At 39.2% G+C, this 18,520-nt stretch overlaps 1 protein-coding gene and 1 long non-coding RNA gene across 5 annotated transcripts; one reads left to right on the top strand and one right to left on the bottom strand.

The window, feature by feature from the left end:
• Positions 1-169: 169 nt before the first annotated feature.
• LOC144663060 (cilia- and flagella-associated protein 300-like) lies at positions 170-17,671 on the bottom strand. 4 transcript variants are annotated; one of them, XM_078523999.1, is made up of 10 exons: positions 17,392-17,671; positions 9,553-9,634; positions 8,924-8,962; positions 8,420-8,453; positions 7,969-8,052; positions 5,779-5,861; positions 5,041-5,151; positions 2,336-2,397; positions 1,445-1,511; positions 170-849 (listed from the first exon to the last, which is right to left on the bottom strand). In XM_078523999.1, exons 2-10 carry the CDS (start codon positions 9,628-9,630, stop codon positions 733-735), a joined length of 675 nt encoding a protein of 224 aa, XP_078380125.1. In that variant the 5' UTR covers positions 9,631-9,634; positions 17,392-17,671; the 3' UTR covers positions 170-732. The 4 variants fall into 4 exon arrangements, with proteins under 4 accessions (XP_078380125.1, XP_078380126.1, XP_078380127.1 ...); XM_078524000.1 differs by lacking the exon at positions 17,392-17,671 and adding an exon at positions 12,506-12,668; XM_078524001.1 differs by lacking the exon at positions 17,392-17,671 and adding an exon at positions 11,127-11,377.
• LOC144663074 (uncharacterized) lies at positions 11,565-17,291 on the top strand. Its single transcript, XR_013572574.1, has 3 exons — positions 11,565-11,626; positions 15,866-16,067; positions 16,665-17,291. It is a non-coding gene; the product is annotated as an uncharacterized LOC144663074 (long non-coding RNA).
• Positions 17,672-18,520: the final 849 nt, after the last annotated feature.

Raw genomic sequence — 18,520 nt, 5'->3', positions numbered from 1 at the left:
CATGATCAGTTATAGAAATGTACCTCAATACCAAACTGTCATAACTTATTTCCATACATTGTCCTGATATCTTGAGGACAAGTTTGTAAAATACACGTCGTTGGCTTGTGTTCTTAGAACGACAGACAAACCAAATGTATAAATTTCACAACTTAAATAAATAATTGTTAGACGACCATTGTATTGTTTTTTTTTTACCCCCTTCAAGGGTTGACACTACACGATTTGTCAGCAAGAATGGTATCGGGAAACCCGAACCCAAACATTGAAAACAAATTCCTCATTCGTTCTTTGCACATTGAATAAAACAAGCGACATCTGTAAAATTGATGCCAGCAATATGGTGAAGAAGGGTTTATAGCGAATTCCAACCCGCTTTGTGACATTAACTTTGGAAAGAGATGTACAGAGAAGGATATTTCATCCTGTCTCCTTGAAAGAGAGTGAGGCATATTCTTGCTTTTCTTTGCACTTCTATTGATCATCGGACTGATAAATCACAGCAAGTAAATCTGTGTGAGACTGATAAGGAACTCTTCGAGCTTCTTTGGGTGGCACATGTCTTTGTTTTCATAAAAGTGCAGAACTTGGTATCCCTGTGCCGCCAATGTGCATTAGGGTGAACTGATGCAGATGGTGTCCTGTGCAGTACACAACAGAAATCAGAAGGGTAAACACGTTTGTCCAGTTGCAACAACTACTCACGAGAAGTGCTCATTTCTGAGGTGGCTGTCAACTCCATGAGTGATACCACATGTACACGTGTCTCTTGAGCGGGTTGATGCACATGTAAGCAAAGGACTGGTCGTGTGGCGTAAGTGAAGGGTAAACTGTTGAACCATTTTCATCCTATGATAAAAAGAAACACTCGAGTAAGACTACTACTACACTCCCTCTCTTTAGAGGTGGTGGAGGTGGGGGTGGGGGTGGAAGGGGGCAGCGGGGGCTTGTTTTCCCAAACGAAGGCTGGCAATCGAGCTTTGGGAAACATGGTTATAATAGTTGTGGGTAACCCGGATACTTGGGCATAATGGTTTGCGAACTTAACTGATTCCAAGAGCTTGCTTATTCCAAATGTCAACTCTCTCTCAGCGAACACTACTGTAAGAGGGACACCTCTGTGAGACGGACACCGGACTGGTGTTGGTCCCTGCGCGCCGTTTCTCAGTCATTTTACTGTATCTACACTCTCCATAACCCAGACACCTCTCTTAGGCGGACAGATAGTGCCGGCCCGGATGTTGTTCGTTTTAGCGAGAGTTGACTCTGTACTGAAACATTTTTGCCCTCTCAAATTTACAAGTATCTAGTCCAAGTTAGTATCTTAGTTAGATCAAGTACCGTAAGTAGCTTGGATAGATCAGACTAACTCTAACTACAACAGATCATGTTTTACGGGTAAAACATTTTATTTATACCAGAAATCGTGATTGCTTAACGATACCTGAGCGGAGACCTTGAGTACAACTGATCCGACTTGTAACTTCTTGGTGGCTGGGTCTTTGTGTACACTAAAGTCAAAGAAAATGAAACAAGACTGGCCATTCAGTTTGCCTGCATACGTACCGTCCCATTACCACTCACTAAAATTTTGATATCTTTTTTGAAAACTTTGTTACGTCTTTCTTCTGGTTGCTTTCCAAACTTTTTAGTCATTAAAGTGCCAGAAACCGCGCGTGCAACGTTTGCAAAAAGCACACGTGGAATTTGTCGACGTGTAAGGCCTGGTTCACACTAGCGACATAACGACATAACGGCAAGGTCACCCAAATGCAAAAAACACCTCATGTTGATGTTAAATACATGTATCTCCAGTGTGAACAACACAACATAACGACATTGTTGGAACATAACGACATAAGAATAACGACATAAGGAAAGAACTGAACTTTTCTTTATGTCGTTATGTCATTATGTCGCTAGTGTGAACCAGGCCTAACCACTTTGACTCACTGCCTCTTAGACATTCTTTTCTGAGACAAAAGAGAAAAGACGTGAAAAATTAATGACGAGAGTGTGTCGCTTTTAAATAAAACATGTTGGTACTTAATAGGAAACAGTGGTAGATCCAAAGGCGTTCAAAACGGGTCCCGAACTGAAGACGGGTCGATCTTGCTCTACAAAGAAAAGGATCCGTCTTGACGGTGAGCTCTATTCTATCTTGCTAGAATAAAAAGCGAGGGGTCTTTGGCCTTTTGAACCTTGAATTTGTCAGCAAAAAGGAGTTTGTTCCTCCTTTTGATCCGTAATTGGGTACAAACTATAGACGGTGTTTGGTTGAGAATCTGATGCCAAATATAAATACAACTGCAAACTTACACAGTTATTATATTACCTTAAGAGATCCTTGTAAATTGTCTTGGTTGTTTCGAGGTAAGGATTTATATCATCTTCATACTATGCAAGAAACAACCAATCCATAAGTCACATACAGTGTAGCAACATAAAAGGTACAGTACACAGAGCTTAACTGATGCTGTGGCTTCATTGGTAGAATGGCATTAACCTTGTACTTTAAAGCCTGTCAGGCTAAGTAATACCGTAAAATTCCGGTTATAAGCCCCCCCGCTTATAGGCCCATCAACCTGGAAACAACAAAATGCATCCGGTTATAAGCCCCCCCGGATATAAGCCCCCCTCTACCGGATGACAGTACTGAACAGGGCTAAATGTTGCTTTTTTCTGCATTTTTAACTTAAAAACGTTTTTCGATCAACACTCCTGAGGCTCGTTTCGAAACGATTTTTTCCTTCCGCTTATAAGCCCTCCCGAATATAAGCCCCTCCGCTTATAAGCCCACCCAAAAACCCTTACGAAGTTGTATAAGCCCAGGGCTTATAACCGGAATTCTACGGTATACAGTAAGAATGTACAGTTTTGCTAGAAATGGCATTTAACACATGAACACACGAATAAGATTGCACTTCAGAGCCATTAGTTATACTGTACTTATCACCCATAGCATTTCACTCTTTATACCATGCCATAGAGAATACAGCCAATCAGAATACAGGAAAGCGGTTGTATATTCTACGGTATTCAACCCAGCCTTCCCATTGTGCGCTGCGATTGTATTCTCGACGAAATTTAGTAAGCGTATTTTCTATGGCATGGTATAAAATAGTTACACAACACCTTCTCATGGGATAGTATATCACTCGAAAGCGTTGCATAACTAGTATGTATGCAAGTGTATCATAACACCAATCAGCATCTTCACCCGTTTCGAAGCTGATATACAACACCTCTGTGTTAGAAATTCCTGAGTTTTACGTGAAAGAAATTAACAAATTAACATTCAATTTTATATGGGAAGGAAAACCAGCAAAAATAAAAAGAAAGACCATTATTAGTAGCATAAAGCAAGGAGGTCTAAAGATGATGGATTTTGAACTCATGGACAAAGCTCTCAAAATTGCTTGGATCAAGCGAATTACTGAAAACTTCGATGCAGCCTGGAAGGTAATCCCAGAATTCGCAGCTGCGCACTATGGCGGTCTCTCCTTTTTAACAGAATGTCAATACGACATCAAGTACCTACGCCTAGACAACCTACCACCATTTTACCACACTCTTCTGAAATATTGGCAAGAATATAACACCGACAAATTCTCAGACGAATCCCTCATTCAAAATAAAATTATCTGGAATAATAGCTGCATCCTAGTTAATGGTCGACCGATATTTAACAAAACCATTTTCAAAGCTCAGATCATCCGAGTTAAACACTTTCTTAAAGAAAATCAAAATTTTCTCTCACTGGACGAACTCTCGCGCAAGTTCAACATTAACATTCCTTTCACAGTTTACTATGGCATCATCTCGGCTATTCCAACCAAATGGAAGAAGTTATTAAGAAATGAATTCAATTTACCGCAAACTGTAATCCCCTCTCAGGACCTCCCGTCAACCCGAACCGCCTACTCTGCTCTTCTAATCAACCAAGTGAATCCACCAACATCAGAAATCAGAATTTTAAATTACGGCTTCACCAAAGAAAATATCCACAAAGTGTACACTCTACCATTTGCGATAACCAAAGATTCTAAATTAATTGCATTTCAGTATAATGTTATTCACCATATATTACCAACTAAATCAAGCCTCTTTCGAGCCGGAATTACTGAAAGTGCTGCATGCAATTTCTGCAAAACTGAAAAACAAACTATAAACCACTTGCTCTTCCACTGTTCTGAAACTAAAGCTTTCTGGGAAAAATTCACCAACTGGTGGTTTTTAAAATTTACACAGCTTATTTCTTTAACAGAAAGCACCGTCCTATACGGATTACATGACAATATTCAAAACAAGCAGGCACTTAATGTCACTCTCCTCATTGCAAAGTACCACATCTTCTCAACAAGCTCATGCGACGGCAAACTATGTTTTGAAAGCTTTCTCCTCCGCCTTCAGAACCATATACAAATATTAAAACAAAGTTTCACAGCCAATAACAAACTGCAAATATTTTTGTCTTTATGGGGTAAAATTCTGTAATTTATCTTTGCTCCTTCTCTCTTTTTTTTTTTCTGGACAATTATATTCAATCTTAGATGTAAGTTCACTTTTGCTATCGTTATCGTAAACGTTCTTCAAAAAAATGTAACTGTTGTAAACACCAATGTATAAGTAATCTAAGCACCATATTGTAAGCAGAGCATTGTTAAGTAGAGTAATGTAAGTAGCGCCCTTGTGTAAGCATTATTAATAATGTAAGTGATGTAGTTAAGTAATGTAAGTAATGGTTGTAAGTAGTGCTTCTTACCGTAATGTAATGTAATGTAATGTTATGTAACTTGTTTGTGTCTTGCAATTAAAAAAAAAAAAAAAAAAAAAAAAATATCTTCACCCGTAGCATTGGGTGAACTCAGTCGTAACAGGTGTTATGGGTTACGGCCCTTAAAGACAGCCTGGTGTATAAAAAATTTGGAATCTATCACCATGCAGTTGTTTGAAGGGATATTCCCTTAAGAATTTGTTTCATTCTTGATGTACAGGAAAGACATGAACAATTTTCTGGACAGCAAATGACAAACTCACTTGACAGACTTGTCCTCCCAGACAGATGTGCTTGAAAATCAGGAAAATAAACTCGTTCCTATCTGCATCGCTAAATATTGGATATGTTTCTGCTTCTTCAAGAAGTAAGACCTAAAATGTTATGATGAAAAATATTAAAGAATTAACAGCAAAGCTTCTTATGCACTAGTACTGTCCTCTTATAGATGAGCATTACTGAGAAAGGAGAGTGAGAGGGATGGAGAAAGGAACTGAAAAAGGGATGGATGCAAAGAGGGAGGGGAGGAAGCAAGAGTGGGGGAAGGGGAGCAAGAGATGTCCGGAGGGGTGGAGGGTGTGTGTGAGAGAGGGCAGGATGATACCGGGGGGCAAACTCGGCACACCTTTAGTTTTGTTAGATTTATTCTTTAGTTTTCTTAGTATTATATTTTTTCCTGGTGGGGGCAACTGCCCCCTGCTATATGCGGCCCCTGGAGAGGGCTGCAGCAAGATAAGGAGAAATACAGAGAGGAGAGGGGAGACCGAGAGGATGGGAAGGTGGAAGGAAATAGCATGAAGGGAGAAAAAAATGAAAGGAGAGAGAAGGAGGTATGAAAGGAATGAGCAAAAGAGGGGGTGGAGATGGGGGTGAGAATAGGTTGATATGGACAAAGGGCCATGGTTAAATGGACAATAAAATTATTAGAATAGTACAACATATACCAGAACAAAGCAAATGCAATCAACTTATTTTAGTGGTTGAGCACTTTTGTTTCATACCTTTCTAAGTTCATCAGAAATGACAAAGTCTTCATAAAACTCATCAAAACACTTCCTGATGTTTCCCGACTCTCTCACGATACCTTTTGAGTTAAACAAAGTGCTTGTTTTTACCGGTAGCTATCAAAGATTGTCTAAGCTGACACAAGGATTTTTCTACTGGTATTGTTATAGCTCAATTTTTTGAAAGTTGGAAATGACAGTGGTTGGCATAAAACATACCGGTATTCTGAAAAGTTGATAATAGAGTATAGGAAAGCTACTTTACTGTAATTTAATATTGTGTGTTTCCAGAAAATGTCCATACTCCCCCAACAGAAGGGATTGGAAATTCCTGGGGGTGGGAGGGGTATCAAAGGCCAAAATCTTAAGGAAATGTATGAAGCTTAAGGAGGCTCTATGTAGTTTTTTTAGGCGAAGGGTGGTTGTTTTGAAAATTAAAATTATCTAGGAAGCCAAGGTTCGATTTTTGCCAAAATACACTTGGTCACAATTGGTCATATTTGATCATTATGGTGTATTTTGGCCACAATCGAACATTGGCTTCCTAGATAATTTTAGTTTTCAAAACAACCACCCTTCGGCTAAAAAATTACATCGAGCCTCCTTAAGGTCATTGCCCTGTATTGCATTGCGCATCCTTACTGTGCAGATTTTTATGTGTAATAAGCGCGCGCACACATAAACAAAATGGCGGCTTTTTTCTATGTGGCTTAGTCCGCGAGAGAAGTAAATTGTCGCTTTCTCGTAAACGAGTCTGGTGATCAAGTTCTTTCTGTAAAATGAAAACAGATCAATTCTTGTGTTTAAAAAATAAATTATCGCTAAAAACGTGTACTTTGCTAGTACTCGCAGAGGAATTTTAAAGGAATTATATGGAATATACAAGGTCTTCCTGCTCCTAAACGAATCTGGTGACCCCCCTTTTTTATTTCAATAAGTTCCCTTAAAGTAATAAACCAATAAGCGAAGTTTGGTTAAAAAATTGTGTTCAGTTCTGTTTCAGGGCAATGACCTTAATTGGAAATCCAGAGGGGTGGGGGGTCTTAGTAGGAATCCCTTCCATGGTTGAGGTATGGATAACTTATGGAACTACACATTTAGTAATCAGGGATTGTATGTCACCAGACTGATAGACATATAACTTTGTCCTAAATCCACATAATTATGCCATAAAAAGTAGAGGACCTTGTGAGCTGTCTCATGATGCCTCCCTGGCAAAACTCAGCTGCCCTTACTTCTTGTACAGTAGAATCCCGATTCCTCGAACCCTCCTGAAGTTTCTTGAAAGTCCCCTCTTCTCAAACCGATTTTCCTTTCCCTTTGTGAAGTATTTCTCTGCAATTTTTTCCCCTGATTTCTCGAAGCAATTTTCATTTCCCCTGGAGGTTTGACAAATTGGGATTCTACTGTATCAATACCGTATTTACTCGAATAAGTGCCGCCCCCAATAAGCGCCGCCCTCGAATAAGCGCCGCAGTTTGGCCCAAAAAGTTAATAAGCGCCGCCCCCGAATAAGCGCCGCAGTACCGATGCGGCGCTTATTCGATGAATTCTGTTAAACTAAAAACAACGCAACAAAGCAACTCTTAAACAAACTTGGAAGTTTCTTTCCAGCAAAAGCGATGTTTTGCAGTTCAAAGTGATTATTTTACCGCTCGCCCATTAGCTTTTCTATCCAACATTCTTACAACACGTAGTTCTGTAAATGTTTTGAAGGCTGTGAACTTTGCCAGAACACCTAGTGCCACTTCTCTCTTCAGCAAGAGACGAATACTGAGAACCAAAAGACGCTATTTTCAATTACTGTCAAAGATTAGATTCTTTGTGGCGGCTAAATTTTAAATAAGCGCCGACCTCAAATAAGCGCCGCCCTCGAATAAGCGCCGCATTTGAGGCGCGAAAAAAATTTAATAAGCGCCGCGGCACTTATTCGAGTAAATACGGTATGTCGATTGGTCAATTGAAAATTGAAGCTGACAAAAGGATGTCAAAATTTAATCCAAAACTTGTCATTTAGTCAAGTATCAACATTGTGCACACTGTTAGTCTTTCAATACCAAAATTAATAATTTTTCTTACAAAATTCGATACATTTTTTTTTTTAATTTTGCCCAGACCTCTCTACTAGATGCAAAGTCTATCAAGTTAGTCACTGCAACACAAAACTAAGAAGTCACGAATTCAAACCTTGCTCTTGAAGTCTGTCAAAAAAGTCCATTGAAGTAACAGCACAGGAGACATTGTCTGCTGTAACAGAAGATGATTTGATGCCTATGATAGCAAAAGAAATACATGTTTTAAGAAGACACATGATGGAATAGAATTTTTTTTTTTTTTTATTAAAATTGCAGTTTAAATGTAATGAAAGCTTCGGATGACTTTTCCACTAGTCCATGGGCTACTAAACACATGATTGTTTTTCTACTAGCCTTAAGCATCCAGGCTAGCAGAGATTTTGAATCCTAACATATAATACACATAACCTAATTTGCATTTGCTTTGTCTTTTGTGATCGGCCAGAGTGATTTCTTTGGTTTTGGTTTTACAACATTCAATTTTAAATCCCTCTAATGTATCAAATGAATGACTGTAAGTACAAATTAAAGCTGTATTGTTCATAATTTGCTCTGTTACTCACTCAATGGACCCCATGTATTAGAGGAAGATACAACCTGAAATGAAAACATAAAATTTATAGAGACACAAAATGTTTAATATGTCATGGGCCCCAATGGGAATTAAACCCCATCGAGGACTCAGATTGTTCTTTGTCCCACGCTCAAGACATATTGAACATTGTGTCTTCATCATTTATCGCCAAATTTACCATCTTTATTATTTATTACATAAAATTTATATAAAAAATTAAATAATTTAGGTTTTGGACAGCTAACATTTATGATGTTATTTTGTAGAACAATGTAGCTGGCATTTGATCCAAGTTTCAATTCTATTTATTCACTATTCTAGAGAAATAGTGATTTGGTAGAATACATGTACTCAGACTTGACTTGGACTCAGACTTGTTGACTAGTTCAACCAGTCAACTCTATTTTAATCTTGTGTACATTAGCACAGAATTATCCTGCTGTAAATGTACACAAAATTAATATATTAGAGCACAGATGTTACAAGGACTAACCTGTAGACTTGATATCACAGCAGGATCTTGAAAAAAGTCCTGTTGATCATTACAGAAGATATGCAAATCTAATTATTATCTTGAAATAGGCCATAATTGCATACAAACTTGTATTATATGGTACTGTAATAGAAAAATAGTCTCACAAGTCCACCTTCAAGCACACACAGGTCACCAAATTGCAATTTAAGGGTCAGGGCTTTCTCGTCCACAGAGGCTCTCTGGGAGGTATCCGCTGAACAAAATGAGTGCAGGTGCAAATTGAATGAGAGGGAGCCTCAGGCTCCCATTGTGCTCTTCCCATTTTTCTTGCCCCCACACTCACTCACTCAGCAGATTTTTCCTGCACTGAAAACCACTTTGAGCCTCTGTGGAGGAGAATGGGGTCAGGGCATATAAAGAGCGGAGAGGTTCAAATCTTAAGAAACTGTTGTGCTGTTCTGTATGGCTACAGACACTTAGTTTATTGTAAACTTGAAGTTGATCAGTTTATTATTTATAACCAGTTTTCAGTTGCACCTGCATGAAAGGAACTGGGCACTGATTTTGATTGCACTAAGACAACTTGCAGTTTCCAAAACTATATTGGTACAGCTGAAGACTAATCAAAAGCGTTAAAGCTCACTTACCAAAACAAATTTGTCTTTCTGATACGCCTGGAATAACTGATCATATGAGAACATTTGCACCTTTGTTCGCGATATCATTCCCCTATTAAATAAGATGATCAAAATATTATTTTTAAAAAGCTTTGATATTTTTTCGCGCGCTTTTTCCTCTCTGACTACCAGAAAAGTGTGAAAATTCAACCTTTCAGCTGCACTTGCATGAATTTTAAAATAAGACAATAGCGTCTTTTCTCTTACCATTTCATAAAACGTTCTTGGACGTCAGAAGACTCAAAACCCGGAAAAGTTTTGTTTGGAACAAACTGAAATGTAAAATTCTTTTCGTCGTCCGCCATTTTGGTAAAAGTGGTCGACTAGTGCATGATGGGATTTGTTGATAGTTACAAACCGCTGACAAAGATGCATTTGGCGCCGGCCGCGCCAGACCCATTGTAGAACAAAAATTTTGCGGGATTTTATTATGGTGTTTTTGCCATTTTACTCGCGATCCGCAAAACAATATTAATCCCGCTGAATAATCCTTCCCAAAAATTTGCTTCAAACAGTCAAAGCTGCAAAACAACCTTTTGAAACCTGTGGTTTGAATTGGTTTTTTCACTCCTATTTCGAGTCTCCCGTTCATTTTTTCTCGCACTTTTAAATTTTGGTTAGCTTCCTTTCCTTTCACTCTAGGACTTTTAGTCTTACAGCCATGCGGGAAACCATGACATTTGCAGAGTGCAGACTTCAGACTTTTCAATCCGGTTAGCCTACCGGCTACCACGAACCGGGACTGCGCACTCCTGACTGCCCTGTCAAGGTAAATTCCGACAAGCGATACAGCCCAGAAAGTAGCGACAGCACATAAAATAAAATCGCGACAAACAACAACACTTTTGGAAAGCTTAAATTCCGACAAGGACAAGAAATTTTCCTTCAATTCAACTACCGACAGTGTGATAATGAACAGCGACACAGGACATATTTTAAATTTAGACAAGCGACACGGGATCCACCCCTGGCAGGGCCTCCGGTTAGCCTACTATTCACTATTAACCTGAATAGCACTCATGGTCTGCAGTCTGCAAATGTCAGACACTGAGCGGGAAACCCAACTGGTATTTTTACAGACCTGTATCCTAGGGTTTTTACGTTATTCAATACCGTCTCCTAGACATGACAGTCTACGATATTTACAAATTTAATTTTTCCTCTTGTTTCATGTTACACAAATCTCCGGTGGGGTAAAAATTCCATCCTACACGGTATATTGGGTGTCTATCCATCGGGCTTGTTTTTCCGCATTTTTTTGTAGCCTGTAAACAGAGTTATAAAAGTACCATAATGCATGGGCTCCTGAAAGTACTTATATTTATTGGCAATATATAATAATTGGCAATAAATATAAAACAGTCGTTGCTTGTATTCAGCACAAAAAAAACTTTATGTTTGGTGGTACATGTAGCGGCCATAACATATTGGTCGGAATCGCAGAAAAAAAAATTATCTCGCCAAAAACAAAAATCTCCTTATGGAAAAAATGAATTACCGCAAAATTTTCAGTCATTCTATTGCAGTGCTCGGTGGGTACCAACCTGGCTTATTTTTTCGGCCTTGTTCGGTGGCCTGTAAACTGAGTTGAAAATAGAGCAACAAATGTAGGACAGTACGACTCGTTTCTCGTATTCAAGTTCTTCAGCAGTCGAACACTAAAAAGGTAAAAGAAAAAAAAAAGACTTAATTACTCATATGGGCTTCGATTCTCTCACTTCTGACCGTCCTTAATCCCATTTGTTCACCTGACCAAGTATAAATGTAATTTGTCCCGCTAGAATGTTTTCAGAATGAGATCATTGCAGTCTTATCAAGATTCGTCGCGACGTTTAGATGCCTGAACTGATTCTTCCATGTAACATCCAAATAAGGAGTTATACATCCCCAAACCAACTTTTGTTACGTCATATTACATCATAACTTACGAATGTGTGACGTAATCCTGATGGACATTTGACAGTGACAACTGTCCGTTGTTCAGACTGTTCAGTCAATAACAGAACCTGCAGACCTTCACGCGTGACCCTGCCGGAACTATACGGTAACTATTGCAAAATAACAACGGTATTACATAATACTCCGAAGGTTGTCGTACAATAACTATACCGTCATAAGTCTGGTCAGTTAAACAATACGTTACATGCTGACTTTACGTGCATCCCCTCAGGGCCGTTAGCGATGAATCAACAAGTTTTAAAGTGTTTCCGTCATCAAATTTAAATTTATAATTTTTCATCTCGAAAATTAGTATATTGACAAGTACTAAACATTTAGCAAACAGCGACAATGCATCCTTCTTTCAACACTGCATGCATCGTGTCGAAATAAACTTCGAGAAACTGGAAACGATTTTCACTGAGGGTTCCGATGGCAACTAGACTTTCTCTGACGATTGTTCATGCTTCGGTCGAGTAACAAGGCGTCAAGAGCACTTTCACTTAAAACCACTCGACTGTTTAGTTGAAACGATCAATTATCACCAAAACCTCTCATCTTCACGTTCATGCAACGGACTGAATGCTTTACTTGCTCTTGTTAAAAGTGAATTTCAAGACGAATTTTTAGACCTATTAATTTTTTTCGATCTTTTACGAAATTTAATAGCAGCTGAACTGCTGATATTGATCAGTCACTGAGGCCTTCCAAGGGGTTTTGGCGACAGGCGACATTGCTCCAAAATTGCTAAAATTGTAGCGACAATCTTATTCCACAGCACTGACAGCCGACAAAAAATAGCACTGAAAGGGTGCATATTTGCGACAGCGAGGTTTTCTTTACCAAAAAGGTGACAGGTGAGTTGGAAACGAGCGACAAAGCGACAGCAGAAACCCCCTTGGAAGGCCTCGTCACTGATGCATATATCATGGGCGATCATTATTAAGAGAACAATAGGCTAAACAACAGGAACAAAGCCCCTTACCCCAAAACAATAGCAACTCACTACACTGAAGGACCAGTAGAGATACAAGGTCACTTGTCGAAAACTCCTTCCTACCGCATTTTCACTGCCGGCCGAAAACGTGACTTGGCTTAACATAATATAATAATGTAGTTATTTTTCAATTATCACCCGATTCTTTTATCAAATGATGATAGAACAAAAGGAAACAAAAAAAATCACTCAGTTTTATTTTGGAGATAATGCCAGTAGTTCGCGATAAACCGGCTGAGATCCGTAAAAAGCTCTAGGTCGGTATGTATCGTGAAACCCTAACAAAGGAGCAGAGAACAATCGGTTGATAGACTAAAATAGTGAACACAGTCTTTATTTCCTCTAAAAAGGATTTTGTCGGAGACTTGTTTTGAAATAAAAGCGCTCGTCTTCCGGCATGGATTTTAATCCGCCGGCGCAAATATACATCCTTTTTAACCGGATCATATACTCGTCATTACAAATCTCCTTTTGAATGTTCAACACCGACGTCCGACGTATTTGGGTCGTTTTGCAACCCAGAAGAGAATTGATGGTTGGTCAAGATAGATCAAGATAAATAACCGTATTTTGACACCTGGTCTGCAAGATAACAGACCGTCATAGCGCGCGCCAAGAGTTCTGTACTTTTTGGCGCGAAAATGACTGGTTTGCGCGGGAAATTCAATAAGGCACGCGCGCACTCCACAATAAGTATTCAAACTTATGCTGGCAGGCAGTAAAAGGATGTTGTCCTTATTTGAAGACTTTGAGTTTCAATCAAATGGTACACAAATCGATCGCGTGCAGTCATTCAAATATCTGGGAGTAACAATGGATGCAAAATGGAGCTGGAAGCCACATATCAGCAATTTGCTAAAGAAACTAGGTCATCGACTTTCTCTGTTTAATCGCATATTTCATATGTTAGACAATAGAACTCGCATAGCCTTCTACAATGGGCTAGTGCTGCCACACCTAGACTATGCCGACACAGTATGGGGAGATCAACCCGGTCTAAAATCAGAAATGGAAAAAATGCAAAGTTTCCAGAACAAATTTGCGAAAAAAATTAAATTAGGCAAAATGTCTTCTTCAGAAGCTCTGAAGTCACTGAATTGGCTCCCTCTGGCTGGAAGACGTCTTTCTCACCGATGCACAGCCGTAAAAAATGCAATCAAAGGAGACATTCCGCAACATTTTGAAAGTTTTAAATCGACATTAAGAAGTTTACATGGCTACAACACTAGACATGGATACCTACCTAGACTGCCTAAACCTAAAACGGAAAGCGGAAAGAGAGTATCCTACTTCCGCTTTACAAATGACTGGTTGTCTCTTCCAGAATTTTTAAGAAAGCCGATGCCATGCGAGATTTTTAAGAAAACCCTTACAAAGTTCTTACTGGATAAACATTTTAGACTATAAACAAATATTTTTAGTTGCACAATGTTATATAATGTTAATAGATAACTATTTGTAATTAGTTTTTTTAGGACAGTAGGTAGTTATTTTATATTTTAGATCTGTGACATTTGTACTTCCTTTTAGATTTGAATACTTTTTTATTTCCCATTTTTAACCTTAGTTAGTAGTATCTTAATTCTTGTCCTAGTTTTTAATCTTAGTTAGCATACAACATGGGTTTTGTCTTTTTATTGTATTTTAGATTTTAATGTATTTTAATGTTTAACATTTATTTTCTCAGAGGACCCTCCTGAAAACCACCCCCTAGGTGATTGGAGGCCTCCTCTTAAAATATTATTTATTATTATATTATTATTATTCATGGAAAATGGTCGCTAGACAGACTTTGTCGTAGACCTGTCGTAGCCAGTTTAAATTTGTTCAAAGTCTTTGAAATACAGTAAAAACCCGCGTGTAAGAACCATTTTTTTTATGTTAGGCTTAAATAGTAATAGTAGGAATGGGATTTTAGGTTCTATTTTAGAAAATAATATGTCGCTTATCAAGTTATGTAGGAGAATAATCTTGGGAAATCTAACAAAAAGTGAGTTTCATCTTCAATTTTGTTGCAATTGCAGAGGCTACATAGCCTTTTATCATCTTTATCACGAGGTCGTTTTGTTGTATCTACCTGTTTCGATCCTAAGTTTGTGACAGCTAATTCTTTAATAGTTCTAAGGTTTCGTTTTCCAAAAGGGTTCCTTCTTGTTAAATCTAGGTAGACAGAAGGGCTATAACTAATAACTGTATTCCAACTTCAGAATAAATGACTTCAGTGAATGGGAGAGATTATACAGATTAAAAAATTCACTTCTGTTTCACTAGAGACAAAACCGTTGCCACACGAAGTCGAGCGAATTAATCGTAATTTCATCCGGCGGAGTTTTAGTACCGGCCAGCTCGTTTTCAATATTGAGTCATCTCTTTAAAATAAGAGACTGCAAATCCACACGAATCAGTGATTTCGGATTGATTATATTCAACGTAAAGTGCGCGGCAATACATTTCCAAGATTTTCCAAGGTCACGATAATTTATGATATCTTTACGTTAATCGTGTGTCAATATTTTTTCCGAAAATAGTTTATTGTTTTTTCTCGCCAACCATCGCGTGAATATTGGAAGATGCAGAGAAAACTGGTCGAATGCAGGTATTGCAAACGGGTTTGTCTTGCACTGGCCGACGAGAGTTCTGGCGACCCGGGGGGGGGGGGGCACTCCCACATATGGACTATTAGGTATGTGCCGCGGGATAGGGTATGGTTTTTAGGTTCTCGGTCCTTGGGTATCATTTTTGCTCCTTTTGCTGTGTCCCCGTGTGCCCTTGGGGTCCTAATCTCGCCACCCAGCTACAGGGATCAACTGACCCGTCAGTGTGCGAGAGGTGCGCGGGCCTGGTCGTCCGGGCGCTCTCCTCCCCTTGTGGGTGTCATCGCGTGGGCCTGTGTCAATTCCTCTTGGGTCAGGGTGCCTCGCGGCACCCCCTATCCGAAATTTGAGTCCCCCCCCCCGGGCGAACAGCTGAGTCAGTATATCTTGATATCAGTGCATGATATGCTCGACTACGGTATCTAATTTTGTATAAGTAGGGTCGTCGCTTTGTGTTGCCATAAAAGCTGCTTGCTTGAATAGATCCAGAGTTTCCTGTTTCGCGGTCACTAAACCAACAAGCGACAAGGCAAAACGCCTTTAAGGCGCGGCCATTTTTTTTCACATCCGTTCACTGCTTATGTTTTTTTTTTTCACTCGACGTCCCGTGTGGGAGCTCACATCTAATAATGGATCTCACTTTTGTGTACATGGTTTATTGAAAGATCTTTGCCTTTGTCATATTGAATTTTCTAGCACAATATTTATTTACGACGCAACACTTTTAACACTGCCATATCACCTAACTTCTAAGCCCAACATGGACAGATTCCAACTTTGATAATTGGCCCACAAGTTATTGGCAAGATGCGTATCCGATCTTTCTGACCCACACTCGACAGCAGAAAGACCACCTTGGGACCAAGATCTAATCAATTTGAATCAAAACAAACACTCTTTGATGGGAAAACAAAAAGAGAAGTGAGGAAATGGAAAGAAAATACATTCTGAACAAGGTAAGACAAAGATGCTGTGTTAATCTGTGAAAGATGTTTTAAACATCACTGTAATATCGTTTTGCTTATTTTTGCTAATTTCTGTTCTATAAATAACTTAGCAAAATTTCTTCTTGGCTTTTGCAGAAGCAGCCAAACAACACGTAAACTGACGAAAGACTACTTAGAGCTTTCAGTTTGTGGTTTCCTTGCCCCGTTCGTGACAGTTTGACAACTATTATGCATTGTTTATTGTTCAAAGGTTTCCCGGGATCGTGGGAAAAATAGGTTGCCATAACGACCATTTTTAAAGCGGCGCCAAGTGCCCAAAACAACGTGCAACATGAGAGTTTGAAACAAAACATAAAGCTTGTTCCAGTAATGAAAGAAGAATCGAGATTGAAACAGATTTGCCACAAATCTGAACAGCGCTGCTCCGTTTAGACATCTTTATGCGTCAGCTGCCAGAGGCATTTATAGAAAGCTGTGACAAGAATAGTAGCTAAACATCTTCTGTTATGTACTAAGTTTTTGCTTAAGGCTTTCCTTCAGTTCCTTGGTTAATCATCTCTGAAATTTTAGCTTTTAACTGTATTTTAATCGTTCACTGTTTTGCAGATTAAAAGAAATGCTTGATACATGCAATGAGAGGGCAGAGAGTCATTGTTTGTGCGATTGATTGAGTTTTTCTAATGAACTGTATTGCGCGGTTTTGTAAAAATAGTACCTTGCCTCTTGTCGCCGGAAACGGTAATACAGTAATTTCGGATATCGCAATGACGCTGGAAAAGACCAAGAACCTTGTCAAATATATTTTATATCGCTTTCAATAAAATTGCAAGGTCTTTCTTCAATCTTGGCAGCGTTTTCATGGGTATCGTTGTGTGGCTTATAACTTTGCCCTCAGGAAGTCAAAGGCATCAATCACAGCCTGGCCGAGGTGTCAAATGCCCGCAAACACTGATCTGATCAGGAAAACACAGTTCTTTTTATTCCCAACTACATGCAAATAAATTTCTTTGGAACAGTAGGGGTTTGTATGCATACATTGTATTTCTTCATCTCCTCTAAAAATAAATCAGGGATTTCGACACGCTGTACTGCATGAAAAACACAATAAAAGCGGTTGTAGAAAAAAGTTCACCAGAAGAATACAGAGTTGTTCTGCAGACTGGGCTGACAAGATCAGCTTAGATCGCGTGTTCTTATCGCACGCTTTCGCGGCCAATTTGCGTGTTCGCTCAATGACACATTGTTCTGTAGTGAACTGACATTATATAATTGCCCACCCACCTCTGTTGGCATAAAACAAAATTTGTCTTATGTAACGATCTTTATGAAGTACCTTGGTCCATTCCAGAGTTGCTGATTAAGTCTTCAAATGGTGAATTTGACGTTTCAGCGCTGAATAAGCAAATGCGTATCAATGGTGATTTGTCAGTTGGAAATCTAAGCCGTTGTTTTCGCAGTTCAAGTTTTCGCCCGCGGGTAAAAAGGAAACCTCCCGTATAGAAGATACCGACAAAATCCCGAGATCAACAACAGCTTATCTGCGTTGCGGAAAATTGTTCTCAATCGAATGAGCGAAAAAACACGAGGCAAAAAAGCTTTGGGCTGTGTAATCATATCTTCAAGTCGCAGACGTAGACGTCCCTCTTATTTTCCTTGGGAAACAATGTGACTTCCGGTTGACTGACCTGTCAGTAATAAAGTCGAGTGTCACTCATTATAAAATTGAGACGGCTGGCGACAGGTCGAGCAGGGGGGGGGGGACAGTCATAACCGCTCGTGGGTAGAAGAGATAAGTATTAAACGCGCAAATAAGAAAGAATTAGAGGCGAAAATTAATTACTTATAGAATCCGAATCAAATTTCTAACGCCGAAAAGTTGGGGTGTCTCAAAAGTAAACTATAGCGCGCATTGTTTGCGGAAAATGAATTTGCAGCAATGTACATTTAACAAAGGAAGAGGACAGTGGCTTTTGTTGACTCCCCCGGAAAACTCGGACTACGTGATCTCCCTTATTGCGATTTGAAAATCACAGAAAGTCTCTAAAAGTGTAAGTCGGAAAACCCCACGCAATACGAAATTTGCCACTAAACCGTTCGCGGCTAGAGCGGGCGGAGTTTCCTTCCCTCCGTATACTGTGCACGTCGTATTGCAAAACAGACTCACACAAATACTAGGTTTGATATTCATCACACAGCAGCATATCAAGTAAGGCTTGTTTACATGTAATTGGCATTGTATCGTATATTCTGGTCCCTGCGGAGTATCAGAGTTTCAAAGGTTTGTCAAAGGTTTCGCCGACGCTATGTTGCACGCGCGTCGCTGACTATCGCAAATAAAATAAATACGTTTCTGGGCAAAAGTTTCTTTCTGGAAAATCCTAGAAAACACACACCAACAAACTTTGAAAAAAAACCCACGCTTTGAAATCGTCCTCGTAACTAACAAACTCTTACGTAGATCT

Source organism: Oculina patagonica, chromosome 8 (assembly GCF_052425735.1).
Source record: "Oculina patagonica isolate OP01 chromosome 8, crgOcupat, whole genome shotgun sequence".
NCBI classification, from domain to species: Eukaryota; Metazoa; Cnidaria; class Anthozoa; order Scleractinia; family Oculinidae; genus Oculina; species Oculina patagonica.
The sequence above is the reverse complement of the archived record's forward strand: the minus strand, read 5'-3'. Positions and strand labels throughout refer to the sequence as shown.